The sequence below is a fragment of the Liolophura sinensis genome, chromosome 6 (assembly GCF_032854445.1).
Source record: "Liolophura sinensis isolate JHLJ2023 chromosome 6, CUHK_Ljap_v2, whole genome shotgun sequence".
NCBI lineage: Eukaryota > Metazoa > Mollusca > Polyplacophora > Chitonida > Chitonidae > Liolophura > Liolophura sinensis.
In genome coordinates, this window is record NC_088300.1 from 32,912,236 (window position 1) to 32,936,403 (window position 24,168).

A 24,168-nucleotide genomic window follows, 5' to 3' on the forward strand; every position below is an offset into this window, starting at 1 on the left:
CACCTTTCTAGTCCTCCAGTCCAGGAACTCCTTAAACTCTTGATCTCAGCATGGTCAATCCAGACACAACACATTTGCACAAAGCATCACTTCCACACCTTTATAGTCCTCCAGTCCAGGAACTCCTTAAACTCTTGATCTCAGCATGGTCAATCCAGACACAACACATTTGCACAAAGCATCACTTCCACACCTTTATAGTCCTCCAGTCCAAGAACTCCTTAAACTTGATCTCAGCATGGTCAATCCAGACACAACACATTTGCACAAAGCATCACTTCCACACCTTTTTAGTCCTCCAGTCCAAGAACTCCTTAAACTCTTGATCTCAGCATGGTCAATCCAGACACAACACATTTGCACCAAGCATCACTTCCACACCTTTTTAGTCCTCCAGTCCAAGAACTCCTCAAATTCTTGATCTCCTACATCCTCATCAGATTCATCATCTGAGCCTTTGTCGGCGACATCTACCTCTGTTTTCTTCGTCATTAGCTCCTCTTTTTTCACTTGTAAATCATTCACCTCTTTCCACTTTTGCCTGAAAAACACCAAATTAACAGTAACTTCACAAAACTTCACTGCAAAACCTATAGAAGATGACAGGCTGTGTAACTAGCAAACCTGTAGCAAAAAAGCATCTTTGAAAGTAACGTAAATATATCCGCTAAGGTTATTAACATCTTACCATCTCTAAGGTATTGTCTGAAGGTCATATAAGGAGAAGAAAATTTAAATATCAATCAAATACTATTGAAAAGAGTATGAATTTCCTCGCAGGTTCATGCCATAAAAAAAATTCTAGTATGTACCTCAAGTTGATAAATTATAAATAAAGTCAGTGCCAGAATCTGCTGTGGGTGACTCCATTTTGCCTAAGAACTAGTCCTGAAGTCTTCTGTGTTAGGAGGAGAATTGCCGTCGAAACCGCCGAAGTGCAATTCGTACTTTTCCGCTAGAACTCTTCTTCCCAGAAGGTAGCGAATAGTACAGTTCGTTTTCCGCTTGACGAAACCGGAATGTTTGACGTAGGTTCTGAGTTCACACGAACAAGCCGGCAGTTTTAAAGACTCTCATTGGCTGAGAGGCAACACCCCCCCAGAATAAATTACACAGCTGTTAAGATGGAGGACGCCATGGACTCAGCGATTTATGCCAGCTTTGCCGTTGTCAGGCTTTGCGTGTATGGTGAGGAAAAATCGCAAAATTATGCAGCAGGCACCACCAGATAGAAAAAAATGTGCTCTTTCCAGCCTGTAGTGTCAAATTTTTAAGTCGCCTTCTCCTTTAAATAAAGTTGTCAACCCAGACAGGACCAAAGAATTGAGAAAACCAACAGCCAGGGTCCAGGGCAAATTCGCCGTGTAAAGCCTCCAAGTAAAACGGTTTGGTGTATGTTTAACTGTTCTCTGGAAGCTTTCACTGGCAATATGTAAGAATCTTATACATGTAAGAACTGTCACTTGATTTCTGCTCATAATCAAATATGACTTATGCATTGAATCACAGCACTCACTGTCCAAGTTTTAAAACAATGCTACAATTGGCTCACAGTACATAGCAGCATGGATGGGACGGACGGACAGACAGGCAGACTGACAGATGAATAGCAGCATTTTCAATGTTTGTCTTCACTTTTTTGGATCGGGGGAATAAAGGAATGGTTTTAACAAATCTTGGTATGTTAATCCACTCAAATAAGTGAAGGGCACTGAACACAACGAGCTTATTTAAACTCTACCCTCTAGATAATAAAGCTGCATTCATTACTGGTATTGGTTTTAACAGAATGTACAAAAAACAGCCGAGACAAAATATACCAAGGAGCTCCTTTATGGATACACATTTTCGAACAACTTGTTGTCGTTCATGAAATTCCAACTGTACACAATGTCATATATGTACATGTGTCACAAGATTTATTCGCACAGCGATATGCACGAGATTAATGACCGTACCAAGTAATATATGACAAGAAGCCTTCTTCTTGGAAAAATAGCTATTTCAGGATCCAGTTAAATTTGATTTGTGTTCTCCAAGTGATATTCATTTAATCTCATTCTCAAGAGTATTTGACTTGGCAATCAGATTGGTTTTTCAGTAGAAAAAAAAACAACAACTGACAAACGTCTCCCTGAGGAAATTAAGGCATCTCTCCGCCTAGGGACGAGTGAACTGTCATTCAGGAACACATGCTCTGAGGAATCCTACAAGGATGAATGGATCTATCATTTACATCACCTGCCTACAAATGTACAGAAAAATCTGACTTACATCTGTTCATCAATCTCGTCAATGTTCCTGTCCACTGTGGCTTGCTCCTCTTCCTCCTCCACTATAGCCTCTGATACCTGAGACAAACAAACAACCATTTCACATGCTCTGTGGAAAACAGAATCATCACAGAATTGATGTCTGCAAGTTCAATATCAACTGCAGAAATACACTTGTTACACCTTTCATAGGTTTGAATCCTTCGTAGCAGCAATTTAATCATGTTAATACTCTATGACACAATGGCAAAACACAATTATTTCACTTATACATGTACAATGACTGCCAGCGATATGGCCATGATGATGGGAGGAAACTGGGCTCAGGATCCATGACAATCCATAGGTTGCTGGCAGATCTTGACACGTACAACTGAAGAGGAAGCTAGCATGAGCAGGACTTGACAATCCAAAGGTTGCTAGCAAAACTTCACATGTACGACTGAAGAGAAAGCTAGCACGAGTAGGACTTGACAATCCAAAGGTTGCTAGCAGACCTTGACATGTGCAACTGAAGGGGAAGCTAGCATGAGTAGGATTTGACAATCCAAAGCTTGCTAGCAGAACTTGAAACGTACGACTGAAGAGGAAGCTAGCACGAGTAGGACTTGACAATCCAAAGGTTGCTGGCAGAACGACTGAAGAGGAAGCTAGCACGAGTAGGGCTTGACAATCCAAAGGTTGCTAGCAGAACTTGACACGTACGAATGAAAAGGAAGCTAGCACGAGTAGGACTTGAACTGACAACAATCCCAATGGTGAAGTGCCCTTGGTCGCTGTGCTGCGCTGACTCATTCAAAAACTACAAAATGACCTACAGTTTGCCCGAAAATTGCATTTTTATAAGCACATAAATGCCGTAAAATATTTCTGCTAGTGCTGTAAGTTTTCCAGTAGGATATAGTCCTACCTTCAAAACAAACCACAAAACATATTTCTAAGATCAATAGAACTCTCAGAATCAGGCAAAATGAGTAACATAGCAGTCGACAAATTTTTTATATCACTGACCATATTTACTGTTTCCTTCATTAATCTCTACGCTTATTTATTGCATGTGCTCCATTTATGATCCATTCAGACTGCTCGAGTACATCAACAAAGACAATTTCTTATTGCATCTATCAAATGTTAAAATTTAGGGTACAACAGTTGCATGGAAATATACATGTAAGAAGTATAGATACAGTTTCAAAAGCAATAAAACATACTCGCTCAAGTGAGACTGAAATTCAGGTTGATATAGTTGTTTCAGTGTTGGAAACTTTTTTTATATGTATTCTCAAATGATGACTGAAGTCACATGTAACAAGGTTACAAAATTATGTCAGTACTTACAGTATTTTCTTCCTTCATCACCTTCTGAAATTTTTCCCACTCATCATCCATCTTATCCCGGTATTCCACCTGTCTCACCTATTGAGAATAGGAAAAACAGAATTTGTACACAAAAGGCGTGAAAGAGAAATCAGGTAAAAACTAAAATTCTACAGAGTACATGATGACACACAAATGCAAAACAGTGAAAACAACAGGTGCTTAAAAACAGTGGCTGTTAGCTGACCCTATATGTCATACACTCTACAATATAATACATGTATACATGTAAGAAGTAGAGGTAGAGAGGAAATCACTTAAAAGGACTAAAATGTAAAAACTTCATTCTTGAAACTGCTTTCTATGCAAGCCAATATCAAACCTTTGCATCCATTTTTGGGTCATCAAAAAATCCCTCAGGTAAGCTTTCTGCCATGACTTTAGGAACAGGTTTCTGTGGGTCTTTACTAGAACTGGCTTCCCCAGGATCAAAAAAATCTGCACATTAAACAGACCAAAAATTTAAATCATAACCAAAATTTATTTTTAACATAATACTGATTTAAATCCAGCACATTCACTGTATAAGATACATTATTTATTCATTTGATTGGTGTCTGTGTCTTATAACACTCATGAATATTTAATGATCATGTTTATGAAAAACAGCATTTTGCAGGCCACAAAATTTGGTGCGAGCGATACGATTGTTCGCGTGTCGGTTACATGGAGTGTAATTGTGCAGACCGGTAAAACAGTTACACTGATCTGTCTCCGGGAATGTAGCGCATGAACTGCGCAGGGCCCAATGGGTATATCAGAGTTACCCACACAAGGTTGCCGGCTATCTTTAGGGTATGATATCACGCCAGCTAACCATGCTAATACAAAACAGAAGTCGTCTCAGTTATTAGGGCTACCTCAGCCCGGGTTGTTTTAATACTTGTCTGTTGGCAAAAAAAAAAAAACAGGGGATAAAATGACTGTGAGCGAAAGCTGTCATTTGGTGCCATGATGCTGCAAAGTGTTCTGTTGAACTTGAACTCAATGCCATCATACACTACACGCAGTCACCAGCTTTCTGATCTGACCAAATTTTGCTCAGGTCCGCATTGGGTTAAATTGGGTTAAAGCATCTGTGCTGTCTTCTGTTATTTGTAGCACCAAGTCCAGTCCACAAACCACCTTTTAATTTAGCGACGATGTATGGGTAACTCCTGAGAAGACTTCCCTGTTAAAACAAAATAGTCAAACTTTTGGCTAAGAAATTACTATTCGACTTTCAGCCACATTTTTCAGGAGTGAGCATGCACATTACATGCCTCCTTTCTTACTACACAACAAGTTCTAGCTGGCAGCATTCATCAGTCATGTATTGGGCTCTTGGTGAGTAGAGACAGGTGACATTCAATTTGAACTGAATTTAAACTTTCAATACCTTGAAACTAGTCAACAACTTTCCATGAGCTGGTCATCAGTGACATTCCCTCGTGTCATTGGTTATATCATTTCACCCTTTAGACAAAACCATTTTATTATACAGGTATGGCGAGGGCTCCGATAGCCTGTTGGATATTACACACACTACAAGTGGCTAACTATAAATGTAATTATTAATCATCAAAAGAAAATGAAAATACTCAGGAATATAACACAAGCTTTTTTGGCCTTGAAAGCCATGTGATTCTCAGTGTGTATGACAAATTTGTTTTACAGTGGCTTCCTGATCCATCCTGATCAATACTGATCACCGTTCATGCTGTGGCCTCCCATGTCTGAGGAAACCACTGGACATGTATGATGGTGGGCTGTACTGCAATACAACCAACTTCATAAGCAAATTAACAGGCTTTGCCTAAGTTACAGTAAATAAAAAGCAAAAAAATCTGCTAGGAAGTACTTATATGGCTTTAATAGCCACATGTTCACATAACCAATTTGCAAAACCATTGGTCTGTTTTCCCTTTGTGGCGACACCAAACGATCACTTATTTAAGGCATAAAACCTGTAAACCTTTTTTAGTCACGACAACCACCCAAATTTCATGGCCTGTCTTGCCATGGACCTGTACCTGGAAAAAATCCCTGACACAAGGCTGCAGTCAAGCGAGTAAAACCCAGATGTACAACAGCCGACTTTTTAATATCCCTAGGTCCTTATTACAATATGAATGAATGATTTATTCAGTGGTGTTTAAAGGAACAAGGAATCGATTCTGATTGGCTGGTGTGAGAGATAGACAAGTCCGTGTTATACCATGCCTACACTGAATTTTAGGTATGATCACAACTTACATCACAACGACCAGCATTATGGTGGGAGGAAAAACTCACAACCAGAATTTTAGATATGGGACATATTTATCCAAGCATGATCAAGGCTGCAAAATTTAATCCAGGAAACCTGACAGTCATGGTCAACCAGTGGTTTAAACTATCCAGCAAGGCCTTCTCATACAATATGGGCTCTTGTAACGTGCTGAAAACATCTGGCTTAAATTGTATGGTATAATATTCCTATTATCATTTGATAATAATTCTGGCCGTAAGTGAGAAGGTCTGTCACTGGCCGCCGTCGTATAAGTGAAGTATTCTTGAGTACGGCGTAAAACACCAATCAAATAAATAAACAAATAATAATGCCTTGAAGAAGATCATTAATTCCCTATCTATGATGACAATGAAGAAAATGATGGAAGTGATGGAGTATTTTCTCTCCACGATAACACTAACAAACCACCATACCAGAATAAATACAACCACAAAAGCTTGTTTAAAGTTCGTACTGAGTTTGGGACTTATCTGTCTTGAATAATATCACATGTACAAGCCACACCATCTGCTAACCTGGTGGTAGGGAAGAGTTATTCCCCTTGGTCCCTGATTCTTCCTCTTCCCCTGAACTCTCATCTGAAGAGGAGTATGCGGCCAATCCTAGAGCTGGTTTTTGGTCTGACTTTTTGGAAGGAGAGGAATCAAAGAAATCTGAAGGTATGCTGAAATAAGACATCAGAGAAATGGAATTTAAAGATTAAACTGGTAGTGCCATAAGGATGATGCCAATTTAATAAATTTTAGAACCAGACCACAGGTTCATGTATTTTAATCACCAAAAGGATGGTATGAAAAAGGTAGCTGTATATTTTTGGATATTATTTATATTTAAGATTATTATTTAATATTTAAGAAACCCAACCCTGATTTTCCATATGGAAGAGTTGTGTCTGCATCGCATATTCACAGGGAGACTACATGTTCATGTATCTTTTAGTATCAGTTTAAAAAACTAGAGCCCAAGGGCTGTGAAATGGGCCTATCAGTAATTCTGTCTGTAATGGAGGACCCGGCCCCCACCTCATTATGACAGGACTTTAAAGAGAATGCATTGCACCAGAACATCATATTATGATATAATATAAGATTGTAGACATTTTCCCTGAAATTTTTTTTCAACTAAGTCATTAACATTTCTATTTGTTCAGTTAGTGTGAGCATGACAATCTTCATTGTTTGCACCACTGCCATATATGGCAACAGATCAAGGCAACATATCATAATACAATACATGTTTCGGTCCTTACACTGTATTGTTGTATCTCAACAGCACGAATATGGCAAGGACACATAAAATACATGTACAACTCTTTTCTGATCTTTTCAGGATCATATCTAAAGCAGATAATGTCTTCAACTGACCAAGAAAAACTGTGTACAATAAGTTTGTTAGAATTCACACAATTTGGAACATCAACTATTGGGCAGTAACCCAAGTAGTCAAGCAGTGCTACAGATAATTTTCAGAGATAATGCGGTAGTCTCTACTTTTCCAAGAGAGGGAGTACTGGGTAAGCCTACTGCAGAACACATTTTTTGAAAATACTCAACACTTGAATATTTTTGGACTCCCTGCCATACACCTAGAGAGTGAAGTTGATTGAGGTCTATTTCGCTAGGCGCACTGACAGGTTGTACTTGGGTGGAACTACTTCCGGCAATTTCTTCACATTCTTTCATGCCTCTATAATGGACCTCTGTCGATTTTCACCAATAGACCCATAAAAAATACAGGCAAATGAATCACACAGATTTAACGAATACTGTCAAACTCGATCATCTATTTAATGGACAGTTATTTCAATAACATAATACTTAAGATTTTGTCACTTTTATGAAGGTGATCAGTTTTTATGTGTGGAGAGTTCCCCGGGAAAATAACCTCTGGCAAGTTACTGATGAACTTTCCTACATGTGACGTGAAGATACATGTATAGTACCATACTGGTTGAAGGCAGGACATTAACACATCTTGCCAACTGCTTACTGTCACAAAGACCTCATGGACGGTGAGAGCGAGGGTATACAAAAATTCCCCATCAATTGCTGGGATTGAACCCATACCCTGAGCATCCTTCATAGTGATTAAAAAACAAGCATCTTAAAATTAGTCTTACCTGCTATTATGCCTCCCTGAATTCCCTGCAATGAGATAATTATAATGTATGGAAACATACAAGTATCATCAGTTTATGGAAAATATACTGAACAATTTTTCTAGATTGCTGTAAATAGTACATGTACATTGATCAGAAAGGTTATTATGTTACAGATTGCATGTTCTTGTGATAAACAGGACAAAAAGGAAGTGAACAACGTTGTGTAAACAGTCAAATAACTCTTCATCACATATTCACGTATATATGTTATATTTAACTCTCTTGAAACACATTATCTGACCAGACAGGTTAGTTACTACATAGTCAAGCCCTTGTTGAGTTATGTGAAAGTTTAAAAACTCTGTACGATGCTTAGTTCTTGGAACTGGACGTTGAAATTTGGATACTTTTGTACTAAGATAACAATGATGAGGGTGACAAAATCTTAATTTTTAAAGCCCAAATGTAATCTGTAACACTGTATTTCAAATTTTGACTTAAGTCAGAAATGGCTTTGTGCATTCAGCCCATGGAAACCAACCTTATGCTTTATATTCTGATGCATCAAACAATTCAGATACCTTTGGACTTTTTATTTATGATTCCAATTGCAGGATCTACTATTTTCCGTTTGAGCGATGTCTCTTCCGGCCTCTCTGGCCCTAAGGCTCTTGACTTGAGTGCAGAAACCCTCTAGAACAGATAATAATCCACATAAACAGTTGTATGTATCACTCATATTTGCAGCAACACCTGTAGGTGGACTTGAAATATTACAAGTTTAACAAAATGAGTGCAGTGCCCATTATACATAATTCATACATTGTTGTAATTTATCTTGATTTATCTGATTAGAGTTTTATGAGATACTCAAAAATATTTCACTATATAAACGGCAGCCCGCATTATGGTGGGAGGAACCCGGGCAGAGCCCAAGGGAAACCCACAACCATCCAGAGTACACTGTTATAATAGTATGCCTTTTCTAATTCATATGGTATTCATGCTACAATTAAGGAAAGTGAACAAGGGAAGGCGAAAAATATATGATGTCATTATTGCCCAATTTGTCTCAAATACATTGCACTTCACTTGGTCTTCAATAATACATCTATCAGGTATGAAATCAATCAGATAAACAGTTGTGGAGAAATACAAGGACAGACATACATTTAGAGATTCCACCCTTATTCATTAGATAACATGATATCTGATACATGCAAAAACATGAACAGGTAGAGAACATTCAAACTTTGAAAACACCTAATCACTGTACAAATCAAGGGAAACACTAGCAGTCTCTAATGATTTCACATACATAAAGGATTTCAAAGGTTTCAACAGAAAAACATTTATTTATTTATTTATTCATTTTTTTATTACTTGATTGATGTTTTACGACATACTCAAGAATATTTCGCTTATTCAACAATGGCCAGCATTTTGGTGGAAGAATACAGGGCAGAGCCCAAGGGAAACCCATGGCCATCCACAGGCTGTTGGATGGCCTTCCCACGTACGGTCGGAGAGAAAGAAAACAAATATCGGTAATGTAAATTACTTACCTCTTTGTGCTGTTTGCTTTGAAGGTGAGTTTTCCAAAGCAGTTCATTTTTGACAACACAATTACAAAGAGAACACACAAGTTGACCTAAACTGTTGTAGCTAAATTCAAATTAAGGGAATAACACATGTTGATTTGGTAACTCTATGGATAAAACAAAATCTAAATTCAAATTCTTTAGAACAATGATAACAATGATTTGTAAAACAAGTAGGGTGCAATCTATACAGCCACAGCAGCAATAATTCAGTTAGCTTAATGTTCTCTCTCTTTATTCAAGATCGACATTTAACAACACTCTAATACATACCCACTGTGGCTACATCAGTGTCTCAAGAACTTAATGCATATGTCCCTATATAAATAGTAAAAAGTCCAGTTCTGTTAGCCTTGCAGTTTTAATTTTATACATATATTTATCAATTATTCTTGCTCAAAACACATCAATTAAGAACAAGCTGCTTCTGGAATGCAAAGCAACACAGGTAGGAGTTAGCAACCGAAACAAACAGCACACATGACATTGTCCACAAGCTCTTAAATGTCTACTGACCGATAAATGTCAGAATATTAAGACAGGTGGTAGACTTTAACTTGTTGATTCAAAATAACTTTTTAAGTTTTATGTGTATTGAACCAAGTGGGATATTAGTTGTGCAATGTAACTCTCTGTATCGGTCAACATAAAGTGTTGAGAGAGTTACAGGGAATAACTGTTTCTAATGTGTCAGTTCGACGATAAGCAACATATACTGCATCTTCACACGTGCATTAAATCATCATACTTATGTGCACAGGATGTCTGGTTTTAATTAAATTCATGTCTGTATCTTGCATCTGGCCTTTGTGGCGTAATTTTACGAATTATTTTGATTTGATTCCCTTTTAATGTTTGGTGAGTGAACTGCAAGCTACCGAGGACCGTACGTGTTACGCGTATGTTGTTGTTGTCATTTATTTCTGTCCTAGTCACTAGGATGGAAAACGCTACTAGCACAAATGAATAAACATATAGATATGAAAAGGATACATTGCTAAAGGATGATCGACTTTTTTGCGTGTTGTACTCTTAACCTCAGCCTCTTTTTTCTTCATCAACTTTCTTAATTCATCTTTTGAGACAACTTTCTTCGATTTATTGCGCGATGCCATCCTTGAAGTTGGTCGAAATCCTGAAGCTGGCCCAGTGCTTTCGTATTTTGATTGTATCATTATGGCACTCAAACAGTCTTTCCAACAATGAAAAAATGAACCAAAAAGGAACATATTGCATCAATTCTGTATCCAAAAGCTACCACGAGACAGGTCTTTTCTGATACATGAACACTTTGAATACCAAACAGTGGCTGTGGGCGAAATGAAAACACATGTCAAAACAGAGCGGGAAGACAAGGAAAAGAAGTCAGCACTTACTGTAAAATCTAAATGTCTCACTTCAGGCATGATCATTTAACAATGCTTCATTCAGTTTCGTTTGTGTTTTAAGGTAAACGTGTGATATTTGCATTCTAGGTGGAAACTTCAGCGCAAGAATTATGGTAACGAAAACTGGACCTTATTAGATTCAAACATTGGATTGATTGTAGAATGTAGTAGACCTAGCCATTCATTTTCACTGAGTACATTCACTTTTTTAGTGTTTTGACTGGTGGTCGTATAGTCATGGCTTGCTCTCATTCACCCGCAGGGGAACCTTATTAAAGTTGAAAGCAGTTGATTATTAACCTTCCTGGCCTGTTCATTTGTTCCTTAATGCTTAGACCGCCAGACTGATAGAATTCCGAGCTGTCAGTCATCCCATTGGCCAATACTCATCATCAAGTTTAACTTGAACATCATGAAAATGGCTGCCCATCATGTACACCATCCGTGTTCCTGTTTGTAGTTTGTAGTTACAAGACCCAGGAGCCAGGATGACCACATATCCAGCATCGTTCATAGCAGATAAAAGACAGTGGCCATTTTGGGAATTTGGAATCAGTGGACAGGTTGAGCTTGCTGAAATCTAGATAGATATTTACCTTTGGGATGATTGAAATCTTGGAATTTATCAGTCAGGCAGCAAAACGGCCAAAACTTGGAAAGGAGTACTACCCTAAATCCCTCAAGCTTTTCACATATGAAAGGGCAACTTTCAGTGCAATTTATGCATATTTTTAACTTGATTTTGGAAAGTAAACAACATTGGTTGGATTGGGCTGCATAAAGAGTATGATGTCATCAGTCAAAACAGATTAATGCCTTCAGAATAATCAATATGCTTGAATAAACACCGCAAACACGCAAAAAGGTTGCAGAATAATAGTACGGACAATCTCTTTGTCTGATAAATTTGCAATAAACAATTGGATTGCTACTTATTGTTAAATAGTTATTTCTCTTATTTACATGTACAGCTTTTATAACTGGAAGATCTGGCCGTTTCTCCGCAGTGAACAATGATGAAGAGAAAGATTCTTCGGTTCACTTCACGGTTGATCACCTTTAATGAAGGTGGACGATATAGCAGTGGAAATTTATTTATTCGCTTTAAGTGGACTCCTGCACACCGTAAAAATTATGAGGCCTTAAAAAGATGGAAGGAAGAGAACACCAAATTGTTTGGACCTATTTTGAAGAGCAATACCATTAAACCTTTGGGTAAAAAGTCGAAGAGAAAATCTGTAAAATTTGAGGTTGGAGAAGATTTGGATGCCTGGTTCAATGAGCGATACAATTCAGTACGCAATCCGTCCCAAAGAGGTGATGATCATGCGAGTACCAATGATGAGGTGCATTTAAGTCACAGAAGAATTGGGACTGTGGTGGAGAGATTAAATAACCCAGTAGACACTTGTTCGGAAAACAGCATATCTACAGACTCCTCAATCCATACAACACATAGCGTATCCAAAGCTGAGAGTGAGCAGCTAAAAGACATTTTGCGTTGTAAGCTTTCAGCTGAGGATGGACCTTATGTTGAAGAACTGAAGTCTTGTATCCAACAGAAAAAACTGCCCACCTTGCCAACTGTTACCAGCATTTTGGCTAAAACGCGTTCTCAGGAAAGTCAGTTTTTCCTTGACCGATGGAAGGCTCAGATGATAGCTGAGCTTGGTGAAGAAGGCTTTCAAAAATTCCAACAAGGTAAGCTAATCTGAGCCTTTTTCATTTTTTGTACCAGTAACCTTTGTCAGCTTTGTACAATTTCTCATATTCTTGCTAAAGAAATATTTCAGACTCACTAATCTTAACATTTGGATCATCAGTTTATTATATGTGAAAGCACCAAATGAACGTGAATATTAATTGAGAAAGGTTTCTTTGGTCTTGACTTTAGACTATTTTATGAAAGCCTTTTCCTGTGCTCGAGTATAAACACTGTGTAGGGCTGCCATCATATAAGTGAAATATTCTTGAGTATAACACCAATCAAATAATAAATAATTAAACACTGTGTGGTGATTAATCAACGATCACTGTTCCTCCCCCTGCCCCTGAACAGCCTCGCTCATCGCAAGCTCAGAAACCTGGTGCAAAAATCTCTTTTATAATCATATACTGCCACAGGAGGGTGGGGGATATTAATATTTATACATGCAAATTCCATTGTAAGGCCCCGATATGGTTGAAAAATTGCCGTTGTGGCGTTAAGCCATAATCATTCATGCGTTCGTTCATTCCACAGCAGGAGCCTCAATTTTGAAGCGAGACTATCCTTAATAACAGCTTTGTTGGGTGTAATATGACCTGGAAAATTCTTTTTATTTCATTCTGACTGATGAAAAAGATTAGGAATTTCAGTAAAATAATATGAAGAGAAAGTAAGAAGGAAAAACACTTTTATCAAAATCGGAAGCTGAAATTTTTGTAGGGGGTAGGCCTCTATCACTTAGATATTTTTGAAAGATTTGTATAAACCTGCATATTTTTATCCTTGTCTTTTATATCTATTTTTAGAAACGTTAAAGAAGGGTGTAAACCTGCATGTCTGTATCCAGCAGTCATTAGCAGGTGTGAGCCCTGTGCAGGTTCAAACTTGGAACCGGGGCTTCTGGGACAGTATCCAGCAAGAGCTTGCCAGAGTGTCAGAGGTGCAGGCACTGGAGACAAGAGTTGTCCACCCTTACCTGCAGTACTCCGGCACATTTGACTGTGTTGCCACATACAGGTAAGTTCGAAGGAACGTCCATCTTATCGGATGGATGTTCCATCCGATACCAGGTGGCTTTATTTTGGGCTGGGGGAGTATCATAGCAACAGTGGGAACCAATGGTAAACCATACACCTGTTCACACCATATCAGATAAGACCTTTCCAAACAATGGTTTCAATCCAAAAGTGGTGTCAACTTTGGCTCTCGCCTCTCAACTCGCCCAAACATGTAACATCTCACATATATTCCACTTCGTAAGGACGCACGAGACCCAAATTCGCCTCACAGTCATCACTAAAGCAGCAGTTATTTTGCCTTTGCCACAGTTATGGGTCTGGAAAAAGTTTTGACGAATGCGCGTTAAACCAGAAAAGATGAGCCTATTGCCCGCCTTGTATAGAAAGGGTCTGCCGTGTCGTGAATACGGGGCTGGTGTGCCGTTACCGAATGGAATATACCTGGTATGCTGTGTGTGGGCGAGGTAAGAGCCAAAGCTGACACCACCTCTGGACTGCATTCAATGTTTGGAAAGAACTTATCGGACATGGCATGAATTGGTGTACAGTTTACCATTGGTTACCCATTCCCGCTAGTCCAGTATAAAGAGAGGAGTTGAAGTGGCCAGCTGGGGCTAAATGTTAATGTATATTCTCTCTGGTATCTACCTATAGACATCATTTTATCCCTGCAAATTCTCCCGAACAGCTCAACCGATTTTACCATAATCCTGTCTGGTGCTTTGTGCAGTACCAAAATCATGAATTTCCTTGTATTGCACTTAATTTTATTGATGGGTCTCCATGGCCATCTACATGAATCCAATTTAACAACATGATGTCTTGTCATTTCTTCAATTCACAGCACACAGTTTAACTCTATCATTATTCAGTACAGAATATTCTTAAAAACAAATGAAACCATTTTCTGGGACAGTTCATAATGCGCTTCCTTTGAAACATACTTTGTTTTCGCTCCTACCTTCATCTCAACTACATGTGTGTGATTCTGACAATAGTACTTATGTTATTTTCGACTCTCTGTTAATTTAACTTGACCTTCTATCCTTTTGCTTCAACCATTCCAACAAACTAAATGGTTTTTATTAAGGGGAAATAAGTACACACACTTCAGTGGCTTAGCAAAGTTATGCCCCTTGACATTTTCAAGGCTTGGTAGTTGACTAAATTGACTGCGTGAAATGAAGAAGCATGCAAATATTCTTACAATTATTGCATATAAATTGTAAACCAAAAACATAACTTTCCCCATGCTTGGCATTGTTTGTTCAATATTATCTCTTCTGTGCAAGACGCACAAATACTCCTGCATTATTTCCACCTCATTCTTGCATATAAATCAAAAACATAACTTTTCCCATGCTTGGCATTATTTGTTCAATATTATCTCTTCTGTGCAAGATGCACAAATACTCCTGCATTATTTCCTCCTCATTCTAGTTTTTAACTGAATACTCCTTGGCATACCCATTTGTTTATTTTGTAGCCAATTCCGGGCATAGAGTTTTGCCATCATTTCCTGCTTTCATTATGCGATATTTTATAAACTAGATGTATGTTATCTTTTGTATTTCTAGGGATACTATCTGTCTGATCGACTGGAAAACTTCAAAGAAGCCCAAGCCTTACCTGTCTAGCACCTTTGATTACCCTCTGCAGGTGTGTGCTTACATAGGGGCTTATAATGCCGATCCTGCTAATACAATGAAGGTAAGCAGTTTCATAATACACATGCGAATTAAAGTGGTTTTTCCAAATTACTATATGCTTGAAAGCTTCAAACGTCAGCACAGTGAATTTAGATGCAGTGGTACTGTCAAAACCTTGAAAATTTGATGTCGCCTATTCAGCATGAGGGGTTGGGGAGTTGTGACCACACAGTTAAGATGATTGCCTTTCAGTCATTATGACTCACAAGGTGTTGGTTCAAGCCCAGCCTCTAAAATGGAATTTTTTTCAGATTGATTTTAGGTCCTTAATGACAATAACAGTTGACAAGAAATGGTTTTTTTTGTTCATTTTACCTGTTACATGTGAGAGGTAATAAGTTCTGTTTATACCAGTCTCTCTATAATTTTAGAAAAGTTTTTATTGGGTATTCACAAATTTCTTCTGCTGTTGCTTGGTTTTAATTCTCTGCGATAATTGTATATCAACAATGAAAAAAATGTCGTTGGGACAATCCATGTTTGTAAAAAAGGGCCGTGTTTTGATTGACAGCAAGGCCATGAAGTCATTTTCTTCGCTTTTATTAATAAGAGAAGAACCTTATGACTGGCATATTTCAATAGAAACAGTAGGTCCAGCTGCCTGTTTTACCAAGAAACAATCCATTTGTTTATACTGGCATTTATAAGTGTGTATTAAATCTGGCAGATAGCCGTCATGTGATGTGCACACAAAATGATGATATTTGACTAATGGACAGTAACTCTGACATGCATGTCAAAGGTACACAAGGAGCTTGTTTTTCGTTCATAAGCTCATGTTGCCGAAAAGATGATACCATGTACATGTCATCTGCGTGTCTAAGTTTGCAATTTGATCAGCGAAATTAGATTTTAATCCCTCAAGTCTTTTAATGCCTGACTCACATTTTTATTTCACAATATGCTATGTTTTAAACTGGATTTCTTATCTGTCACAACCAAATTTTACCTGTCTCCGAGAGGTGACCAAGTTCCTGTGATACATGAACACAGTGGGTACTGATTATTAACACAGCATTTGACCTATTGACCTATCTGTCAATAGGTCAAGGTCACATAGTAGCTTAGATGTTATCTTATACATGCTGTAGAATTTGACATGTTTTCACATGGCCTTCACCAAAGTTAATAACACAAATTACCATGAAGTACATGTTGTTGAAATCAGATTTTGTATGTAATTATATACAATTTTATCTTTTTGATCGCTTCCTGTATCTTTCTCTTTCTTGTTGTTTTGTACCTTTTTTTTCTTAAGCAGCCAAATTAGCAGCCAAACATTACTGTACATGTATTGGCATGTATTTTAATCGCCAGAATTTGATTTCAAGGTGTCTCATGTCCAGTTTTTGTCCCATTTTCCCAATCTCTACAATGTTAATTTTACTAGAATGAGGTATTTGAAAGACACAGATATATCACACTGGCATAACTTATTCTTCCGCATTACCTAATTACCTAATTTTTCCATATGAAAGAGCAACTTCCAGTGCAATTTATGCACATTTTAAAGTTGCTTTTGGTGGCAAAACTACATTGGTTTGGATTGGCCAATTCAGCACTTCACAAAAAGTATAATTTTATCAGTCCACACAGAATAATGCCTTCAGAGTATGCTTAAATAAACACCTTGCAAACATGTGAAAAGGTTGAAGAATTAGAGTAACAGTACAAATTAGCACACACCTTCAACCAGCTGCATGGTAGACCTTATGTACACCATCCATCTTTTCCTAATTGAGTTGGTACATGCCTCTTTGATACTGCAATCAGTCAGATTTCTCACCTGTGTACATTGGATAAACCAATATCTTTTGTGAGCATTAGTCTATCTGGACTGAGAATGTTTGAGTCAGCTTAAATTGATACAGAATTATGCGCTATTGGCTCATGTGGCAGAGCGATGCCTTCCTCTCGGCACAAAGTCTTTCCTCATTATATAACAGTTTAAGTGCAAAACTTAACACATAGGCATTTCGTCCATAACTAAATTACTTACTTTGCATGTTTTTGATGGTTCTTGATCTGATAGATAAAGTTGTTCTGAGGTTTGTTTGGAAAGTGGGATCATTATACCTAATTGGCTCCAAAAGTAATGAAACACATAAATCTTACAGCTTTATTACAGAGTTTTCAAGAGTAGAAGGTACATGTGCCCTTATTCCTTAACCTTTTTTTGCATGTGAAAGAGCAATTTGCAGTGCAATTTATGCACATTTATAATTTGTTTTTGGCGACTACTTTGGTTGGATTTGGCCATTCTCAGGGCTTCACTAAAAAAATATAATTTTATCAGTCTACACAGAATAATATCTTCAGAATATGCTTGAATAAACACCTTGCAAACATGAGATAAGGCTCAAGAATTCCAGTAGTAGAAAACAGAAAATAAGATTAAAATTTTTTTCTTCTGGTCAGTGGTGTGTCACAGGATTTCCATTAGGATTGAGTGGTGTGTCACAGGATTTCCATTAAGATTGAGTGGTGTGTCACAGGATTTCCATTAGAATTGAGTGGTGTGTCACAGGATTTCCATTAGGGATTGAGCTCTTAGCAAAGAGTGTTCCATGAGATAATTATCTGGGTGTCTGATTTCACTGTATATGAGCAGCTGGATTTGTATCACGGGTAGTTGATGGATATACTACTGTATGTTACAGAGCAATTCATTCTGTTTGATAACTGTAGACTTTATCAAGAGCATAAATTCCAGTAACTCAGCCTGCTTTCTCTCCATCAAGACCCTCTCTTCACAACTGCTGATAATCTCTCTGATAAGGAAATACTCCTGACCTGTGTGTGGGTTGGTGGGTAGGGGGGTGGGGGGTGGGGATTGTAAGATCTTAATGTCTTTTAGCAGTGTTTACTGAAGGGTTTTGGTGGTTAAGAGGGAGATGAATAATCCCTGTCTTCATTCTTATCCCATTGCTCTAATATATGTGCCATGAGTGAGCGAGTGAGGAAGAGCTGCTGATGTATGAGATTCTAGTGAAGACATGCAGACATCAGTTTTGTGACAATTCCTTTGTTTGTCTTGTCTTTTAATCAGATAATGTTATTTCTTTAATTGGCCTTTATTATGCCAGACTCCCCCCCTGCCCCCCACCCCCCACACTCCCCGTAAACAACCTTACGTGCACAGTTATTTATGATTTCTGCTCATGTTTATGGGCTATAATTGGACCAGTTCATTGAGTAGAGGGTGTAATCTTGGAATTTTATCTGCAGGTGCCACACTCAGGTGGTAATAATAAATTCCCGGTGCATCCCCAATTTAGCCCCCTCTCCAGAATGAACTAAAATTGCAGAAGTCACAAAACTATTCGGAAGGAATGTTTTTTCAGAAAACGTCTTTTAGAAACCGCTCAGTGAGCATGTGTGTGAAGGGAGGTAGCCCCCTGAAGTCAGAAGCTGAAAGACAGATTTACGAGCCGAAGAAATTAGTCAGAAAATGTTCCAAATATAACCTGCCTAATTGTGGATGCCTGGCATAACGGTGACCTGGTCTAAAATAAAACACTAGATGCCTGCATCATAATACCTAGAAAGAATTTTTTCTGCTGGCCTGAACCGTGGTACCTGATCTTGATTGTGATCAGGATTGGCCTGCATTTGGTCACCTGTCCAATTAAACTTAAGCCACTAGAATTTCAAACTTTCTAGGTTTTATTTTTTGTTCAACTTTTTCAATGAGCCACTGCAAAAGTCCTTGTTTGTGTCGTTATCGTGATGGCCTGTCGTTATTGTGATGACCTGTTGTTATTGTGATGGCCTGTCGTTATCGTGATGGGCTGTCGTTATCGTGATGGGCTGTCGTTATCATGATGGCCTGTCGTTAGCGTGATGGCCTGTCGTTATCGTGATGGCCTGTCGTTAGCGTGATGGCCTGTCGTTAGCGTGATGGCCTGTCGTTAGCGTGATGGCCTGTCATTAGCGTGATGACCTGTCGTTATCGTGATGGCCTGGTCATCTGTAAATGAAGGCCTAAATCTGTATGGTGTGAAACAAACTTTTAAATTATTGCTGCCTTGTTTTGTTTTTTTGGCTAACTTTCTTGGCAAACCTGTACTGTGTTTAAAACGTGTTTTAACTGAGTGTTTGTATATTTGTTCAGGGTGTTACGTCATACCTAATAATTTCCTAATTGTGGGCAGGACATGCCCGCGATCATTGGTTGATGTACCTCATCAGCTGAACACTCTCGACACTGGGAGGGCAAACTTCAGTTTGTTTTTACTGAAGAAAAAAAATGGGTATAAAGATTAGAATGTCTTTGTGCAGTCACACCTGGCCTTGGATATCTGGGCTAGAAGATTCAGTGAATCATTATTCAAAGTTTTGATGCTTGCCAGAAAGCCTTTTCTTTTAGCAGCAAGGTTTTCTTTATTCAGCTGTGTTTGATAGCTGACAAACATTGTGACTGAATAAATTAGTCAGTGTTGCCATCGGTTACCAGACACCCACATCAAAAGCAATAACAACAGGCCACAAGCTAAATGCCAAGGGATGCCAAGAACTTGGTAACTCAGAAACATCTGCCAGTGGTACTTTTAGTGTAGGGCTGGCCCTAGTCAACATTTCATTGACCCAGTTCTATGTTTCGATTGGAGACAGATTTTACCAAGTTACTAACAAGTCAGAATACTTTCATTTGATTGTTGGTAACTTGGTAACTCAAAAGTTTTTGCCAATCATACATTAGGTGTAAGACTGACCCCAATCAAGATTTCATTGACCCAGTTCTAAGTTTCCATTGGAAACGGATTTTACCAAGTTACTAACGAGTCAGAACACTGCTATTTGTTTGATGGTAATTTGGTTACTCAGAACTTTTTTGACAATACTTTTTGTGTAATTTAGCACCAATAAGCATTTCATTGACCCAGTTCTGAGTTATCACAAAAAAGCAAAGTCTGTTTATAATGTCTCCATGCACTATGGCATGAAGAAAATAGTTCATTCTCCCAGTTAACAACCTGTGCTGTGTCTGACTGATGGCATTCACATCTGTTGTATTTCTATTGGCAGTTGGGGATTTAGTCTGTTAACAAAGTGATGTTAAACTCCAGTTGAATCTTTATCTGACGCATTGCTTTTCTTTGTTTTTTTTTGTTGTTGTGGTTTCTTTTTTTTTTTGTTGTTTAAAATGGTACTTTTCATTGCAGTTTTATTGCGTTTAGCATGGTAAAAGTTTGGGGGTATCCATTAGTGTCCAATAAACTGCTCTCTGAGGTTAAACAGTTGTGTGAGTTATTCTCTCAGCTGCCGTTTTGTTGCCAGTAGTCTGTCTGTCTGTCTGAGTTATAAGGTCACAACCTGATATGTCCAGCTCAACTGGCAGGTTTAAATTAGACAGCTGTGTGTCTAAACTCAGCTCTTTCAAGCCCCGATATAGCACCTTGGTATGGCATTTGAGTTCCTTATTACCACACTCGTCACTCAGCTTCCTAACCCAAATTGCCTGTGTCAGGTTTCCTAAGCTTCTCCACCCACCTACCACCTCCTAATGACAAGGGAATCATCTCCGTTCGTTCAGGTTTAGGCCTGATTTATTGACTCACCAGTCTCTGGTAATAACCCTGTAATTCAATTTCTGTCTAACTTGGTGTTATGTATCTACACAGCTGTCAATGTCAGTTCACAATCTGTAGGTGTTCCTTTTTCTACAGCTCCCAGTTAAACATAACAGGTTAATTATCATTAATGTATCAAGGAAGGGCATCTCTTTCTCAGGTAGCATCTGTATTCTCCATCAAATGAATGCTAGTTTTTGTATATTTTTAATTGTGAAGACACATATTACAGGGAATTTTTCACACGTGTATGAAATAAACTGGTGATTAGAATATTTTTTTCAGCCATTACAGCAATGAATTCTATGTCATCATGTTAAATGAGGTACCTAGACTTTATAATATCTTCACAACAGGTTGCCACAATATAGCTGAAAGATTGCCAGTTTAGCCAATCAGCATTAGGTCCAAGTATTTATGTTATTGTATTTCGTACAAATAGGATCAGTTTAACATAATAATTCCTCGCATTTACCTGAAAAGTTTTCTTTAAGCTTGAGTTTGAACTTGAATTCCCCCCCCCCCCCACCCCCCACCCCCTCACATTTTCAGAGGTGCTTTTATTGCTAGCATTTCTTAGTGCTTAATGTACCTGGCCAGGGTTTGTGGCACTCTAGTTTCCTCTACTTGTAAACTATTAGCGGCCGAGGTGGTTAGTGTGCCTGCCCAGTGCAATGACCCAGAAGCCCCTCATCAATGAAGTCGTTGTGAGTTCAAGTCCAGCTTAGTCTGTCTTCCTCTACGACCTTACGTCGAAAAGTCTGCCAGCAACCTGCAAATAGTTGTGGGATTCCTCTGGGTTCTATCCGGTTTCCTCCCGCCATAACACTGGCCAGCGTAGAATAAGTGAAATGTTCTTGAGTACGGCGTAACACACCAATCAAATAAATAAATATAAACTTTTAATTTAACATTCAACATAAACTGCCGTCATATAGGTGAAAAAAAAAAAAAACAATCATTAGTAAAATTTTAACACTTTCATCACCAGAGGAGGTTAGTGTAAATGCTGAAGTTTTGCTTTACTTTGTTTCAGATCCAAAATGGTCTAGTTGTTGTAGCCTATGATGATGGAAATCCCGCGCATGCCCACCTGATGACACCTGATCAGTGTGATTATTACTGGAGACAGTGGCTGGTTAGACTACATCAGTACTGGAGCTCTGTTCTGTATCCTCAACCTGTCCACAGTAAAGAAAACCAGTCATCACTCACCTGATGACACCTGATCAGTGTGATTATTACTGGAGACAGTGGCTAGTTAGACTACATCAGTACTGGCGCTCTGTTCTGTATCCTCAACCTGTCCACAGTAAAGAAAACCAGTCCTCACTCACCTGATGACAGCAGATCAGTGTGATTATTACTGGAGACAGTGGCTAGTTAGATTACATCAGTACTGGAGCTCTGTTCTGTATCCTCAACCTGTCCACAGTAAAGAAAACCAGTCATCACTCACCTGATGACACCTGATCAGTGTGATTATTACTGGAGACAGTGGCTAGTTAGACTACATCAGTACTGGCGCTCTGTTCTGTATCCTCAACCTGTCCACAGTAAAGAAAACCAGTCCTCACTCACCTGATGACACCTGATCAGTGTGATTATTACTGGAGACAGTGACTAGTTAGACTACATCAGTACTGGTGCTCTGTTCTGTATTCTCAACATGTCCTCAGCACAGAAAACCAGTGGACACCTGGTCCATGTGACTTTTACAGGAGACATTGGCTAGTTAGATTAGATCAGTACTGGAGCTCTGTTCTGTATCCTCATTATGCTCTCAGTGCAGAAAACCAGTCCTCACTACAATACTTGATGACGCCTGGGTAGCTAGCTATTGGAGCTCTGTTGTGCCATTCCCCCAGTCAACTATTAACACTGAACATTGAAACAATAATGTGTATTTATTTGACTTTGACTTATGAATGCAATAGACTCATCCATAAAACATCTTCTTGGTTTATTAACACAGAAGGTTGAGACTGCTTGGTGGCCTAATGGTTAGAGCATCCACCCCGAGAGACCAGGGAAGACCTGGGATCAAACCCAAGTTAGGTCATTCCAGAGGCTTTAAAAAGGTTTTTGCTACCTGGCTTGATGCTCAGCTCTGAGAGGTTTGAGCCCTAGGCTGGCCCAGCATGAGTATGTTGTGACTGGGTGGAGTATCATGCCTGGTGTCTTCTGCTTGATCAATAGCAGCAGCACTTTACCTCATGAACTCCCCCTGCCACAAGAAGACACAATATATGTACACACACCTGATGACTCATACTTATTATTATTAATTATCACGTAAAACCTTAAGAATACATACGTACATACAACATTATGATGTAGATACTAACATTGTTATTAAGTCCTTACTATTTTCATCGTTATCAAGTTATACAACATGTTAATAAATAAAGAAGTATTTTTATTAAGAAGAAACATCTTGGAAGTTTTTCGGCCTGCTTGAGATTTAATTTTGGTTTCAGCATTGTGGTTATCATATCACATTTGTGGGTCGTAACTGGCCTGAACTGATGCTAATATATTTCTACTGTAAAACATTGATCAGGCTCAGCATGCTGACGCTGGATGGGCTGATTAGTATGCTATTCCCCTCTTTATATGCTGACCGCCAATCCAACAAAGTACAAAGATATGCTAATTTTAAAGTGTTGGGTAATACCCTATTCAGGATAGGCCCCTTGTGTTCCAACATGCGAGGCAGACACTTTACTCATGGGCCACTAATATAATGCCCAATGTGTAATGTTGGATAAAATAACTAGCCAACTTATGGATGTCCGCTGTATTGATTATTTAGTTAAGCTGTTTTGAAAATACATGTGGTGTTATCACAAAATTATGCCTTCAATGCTTGCTTCCTGTCATGGAATATGTATTGCTGTAATTACCGTGAACCTTTTAGCACCTTAGCAAGTTGTTTATTCAAGCATGTTCTGAAGGCATTAATCTTCATAGACTGATAAAATTATACTTTTTGTGAAGGCCTGAAATTGGCCAATCCAACCATTGTCTCCAAAATCTAAGTATAAATGTGCAAAAATTGCACTAAAAAATTGCTCTTTCATATGCGAAAAGGTTGAGGAATTGTTGGCTAAAGGGAAGTGTGTTGTATTTATGCTTCAGGATTCT

General features: G+C 38.5%; 2 protein-coding genes across 3 annotated transcripts in view; one reads left to right on the forward strand and one right to left on the reverse strand.

Annotated features, from left to right (window-relative positions):
- The window catches only part of LOC135468513 (zinc finger protein 830-like), a 32,741-nt gene extending 21,999 nt beyond the window's left edge, over window positions 1–10,742 (reverse strand). For both annotated transcript variants that reach the window (XR_010444231.1, XM_064746801.1), the window contains exons 1-9: window positions 10,618–10,742; window positions 9,589–9,688; window positions 8,605–8,716; window positions 8,042–8,066; window positions 6,438–6,586; window positions 3,973–4,088; window positions 3,612–3,689; window positions 2,275–2,351; window positions 382–541 (exon numbers count right to left, since the gene is read on the reverse strand). Coding sequence is in view for 1 of the 2 variants with exons in the window: in XM_064746801.1 (XP_064602871.1) it covers window positions 382–541; window positions 2,275–2,351; window positions 3,612–3,689; window positions 3,973–4,088; window positions 6,438–6,586; window positions 8,042–8,066; window positions 8,605–8,716; window positions 9,589–9,688; window positions 10,618–10,739 (939 nt within the window). In the remaining variant the exon portion in view is untranslated. The remainder of the gene's footprint in view (window positions 1–381; window positions 542–2,274; window positions 2,352–3,611; window positions 3,690–3,972; window positions 4,089–6,437; window positions 6,587–8,041; window positions 8,067–8,604; window positions 8,717–9,588; window positions 9,689–10,617) is intronic.
- Window positions 10,743–10,938: 196 nt separating this feature from the next.
- Window positions 10,939–22,707, forward strand: LOC135468425 (uncharacterized). Its single transcript, XM_064746682.1, has 5 exons — window positions 10,939–11,073; window positions 11,984–12,713; window positions 13,527–13,737; window positions 15,317–15,449; window positions 22,058–22,707. The coding sequence occupies exons 2-5, from the start codon at window positions 12,026–12,028 to the stop codon at window positions 22,238–22,240; spliced, it is 1,215 nt and encodes a 404-aa protein (XP_064602752.1). The 5' UTR covers window positions 10,939–11,073; window positions 11,984–12,025; the 3' UTR covers window positions 22,241–22,707.
- The last annotated feature ends 1,461 nt before the right edge of the window (window positions 22,708–24,168 follow it).

Excerpts from the sequence above, each read along its gene's own strand:
- LOC135468425 (XM_064746682.1), top strand. The coding sequence starts at position 12,026 with ATGATGAAGAGAAAGATTCTTCGGTTCACTTCACGGTTGATCACCTTT. Across the intron at positions 13,738-15,316 it reads GACTGTGTTGCCACATACAG|GGATACTATCTGTCTGATCG; the intron begins GTAAGTTCGAAG and ends TTGTATTTCTAG. Across the intron at positions 15,450-22,057 it reads ATCCTGCTAATACAATGAAG|ATCCAAAATGGTCTAGTTGT; the intron begins GTAAGCAGTTTC and ends ACTTTGTTTCAG.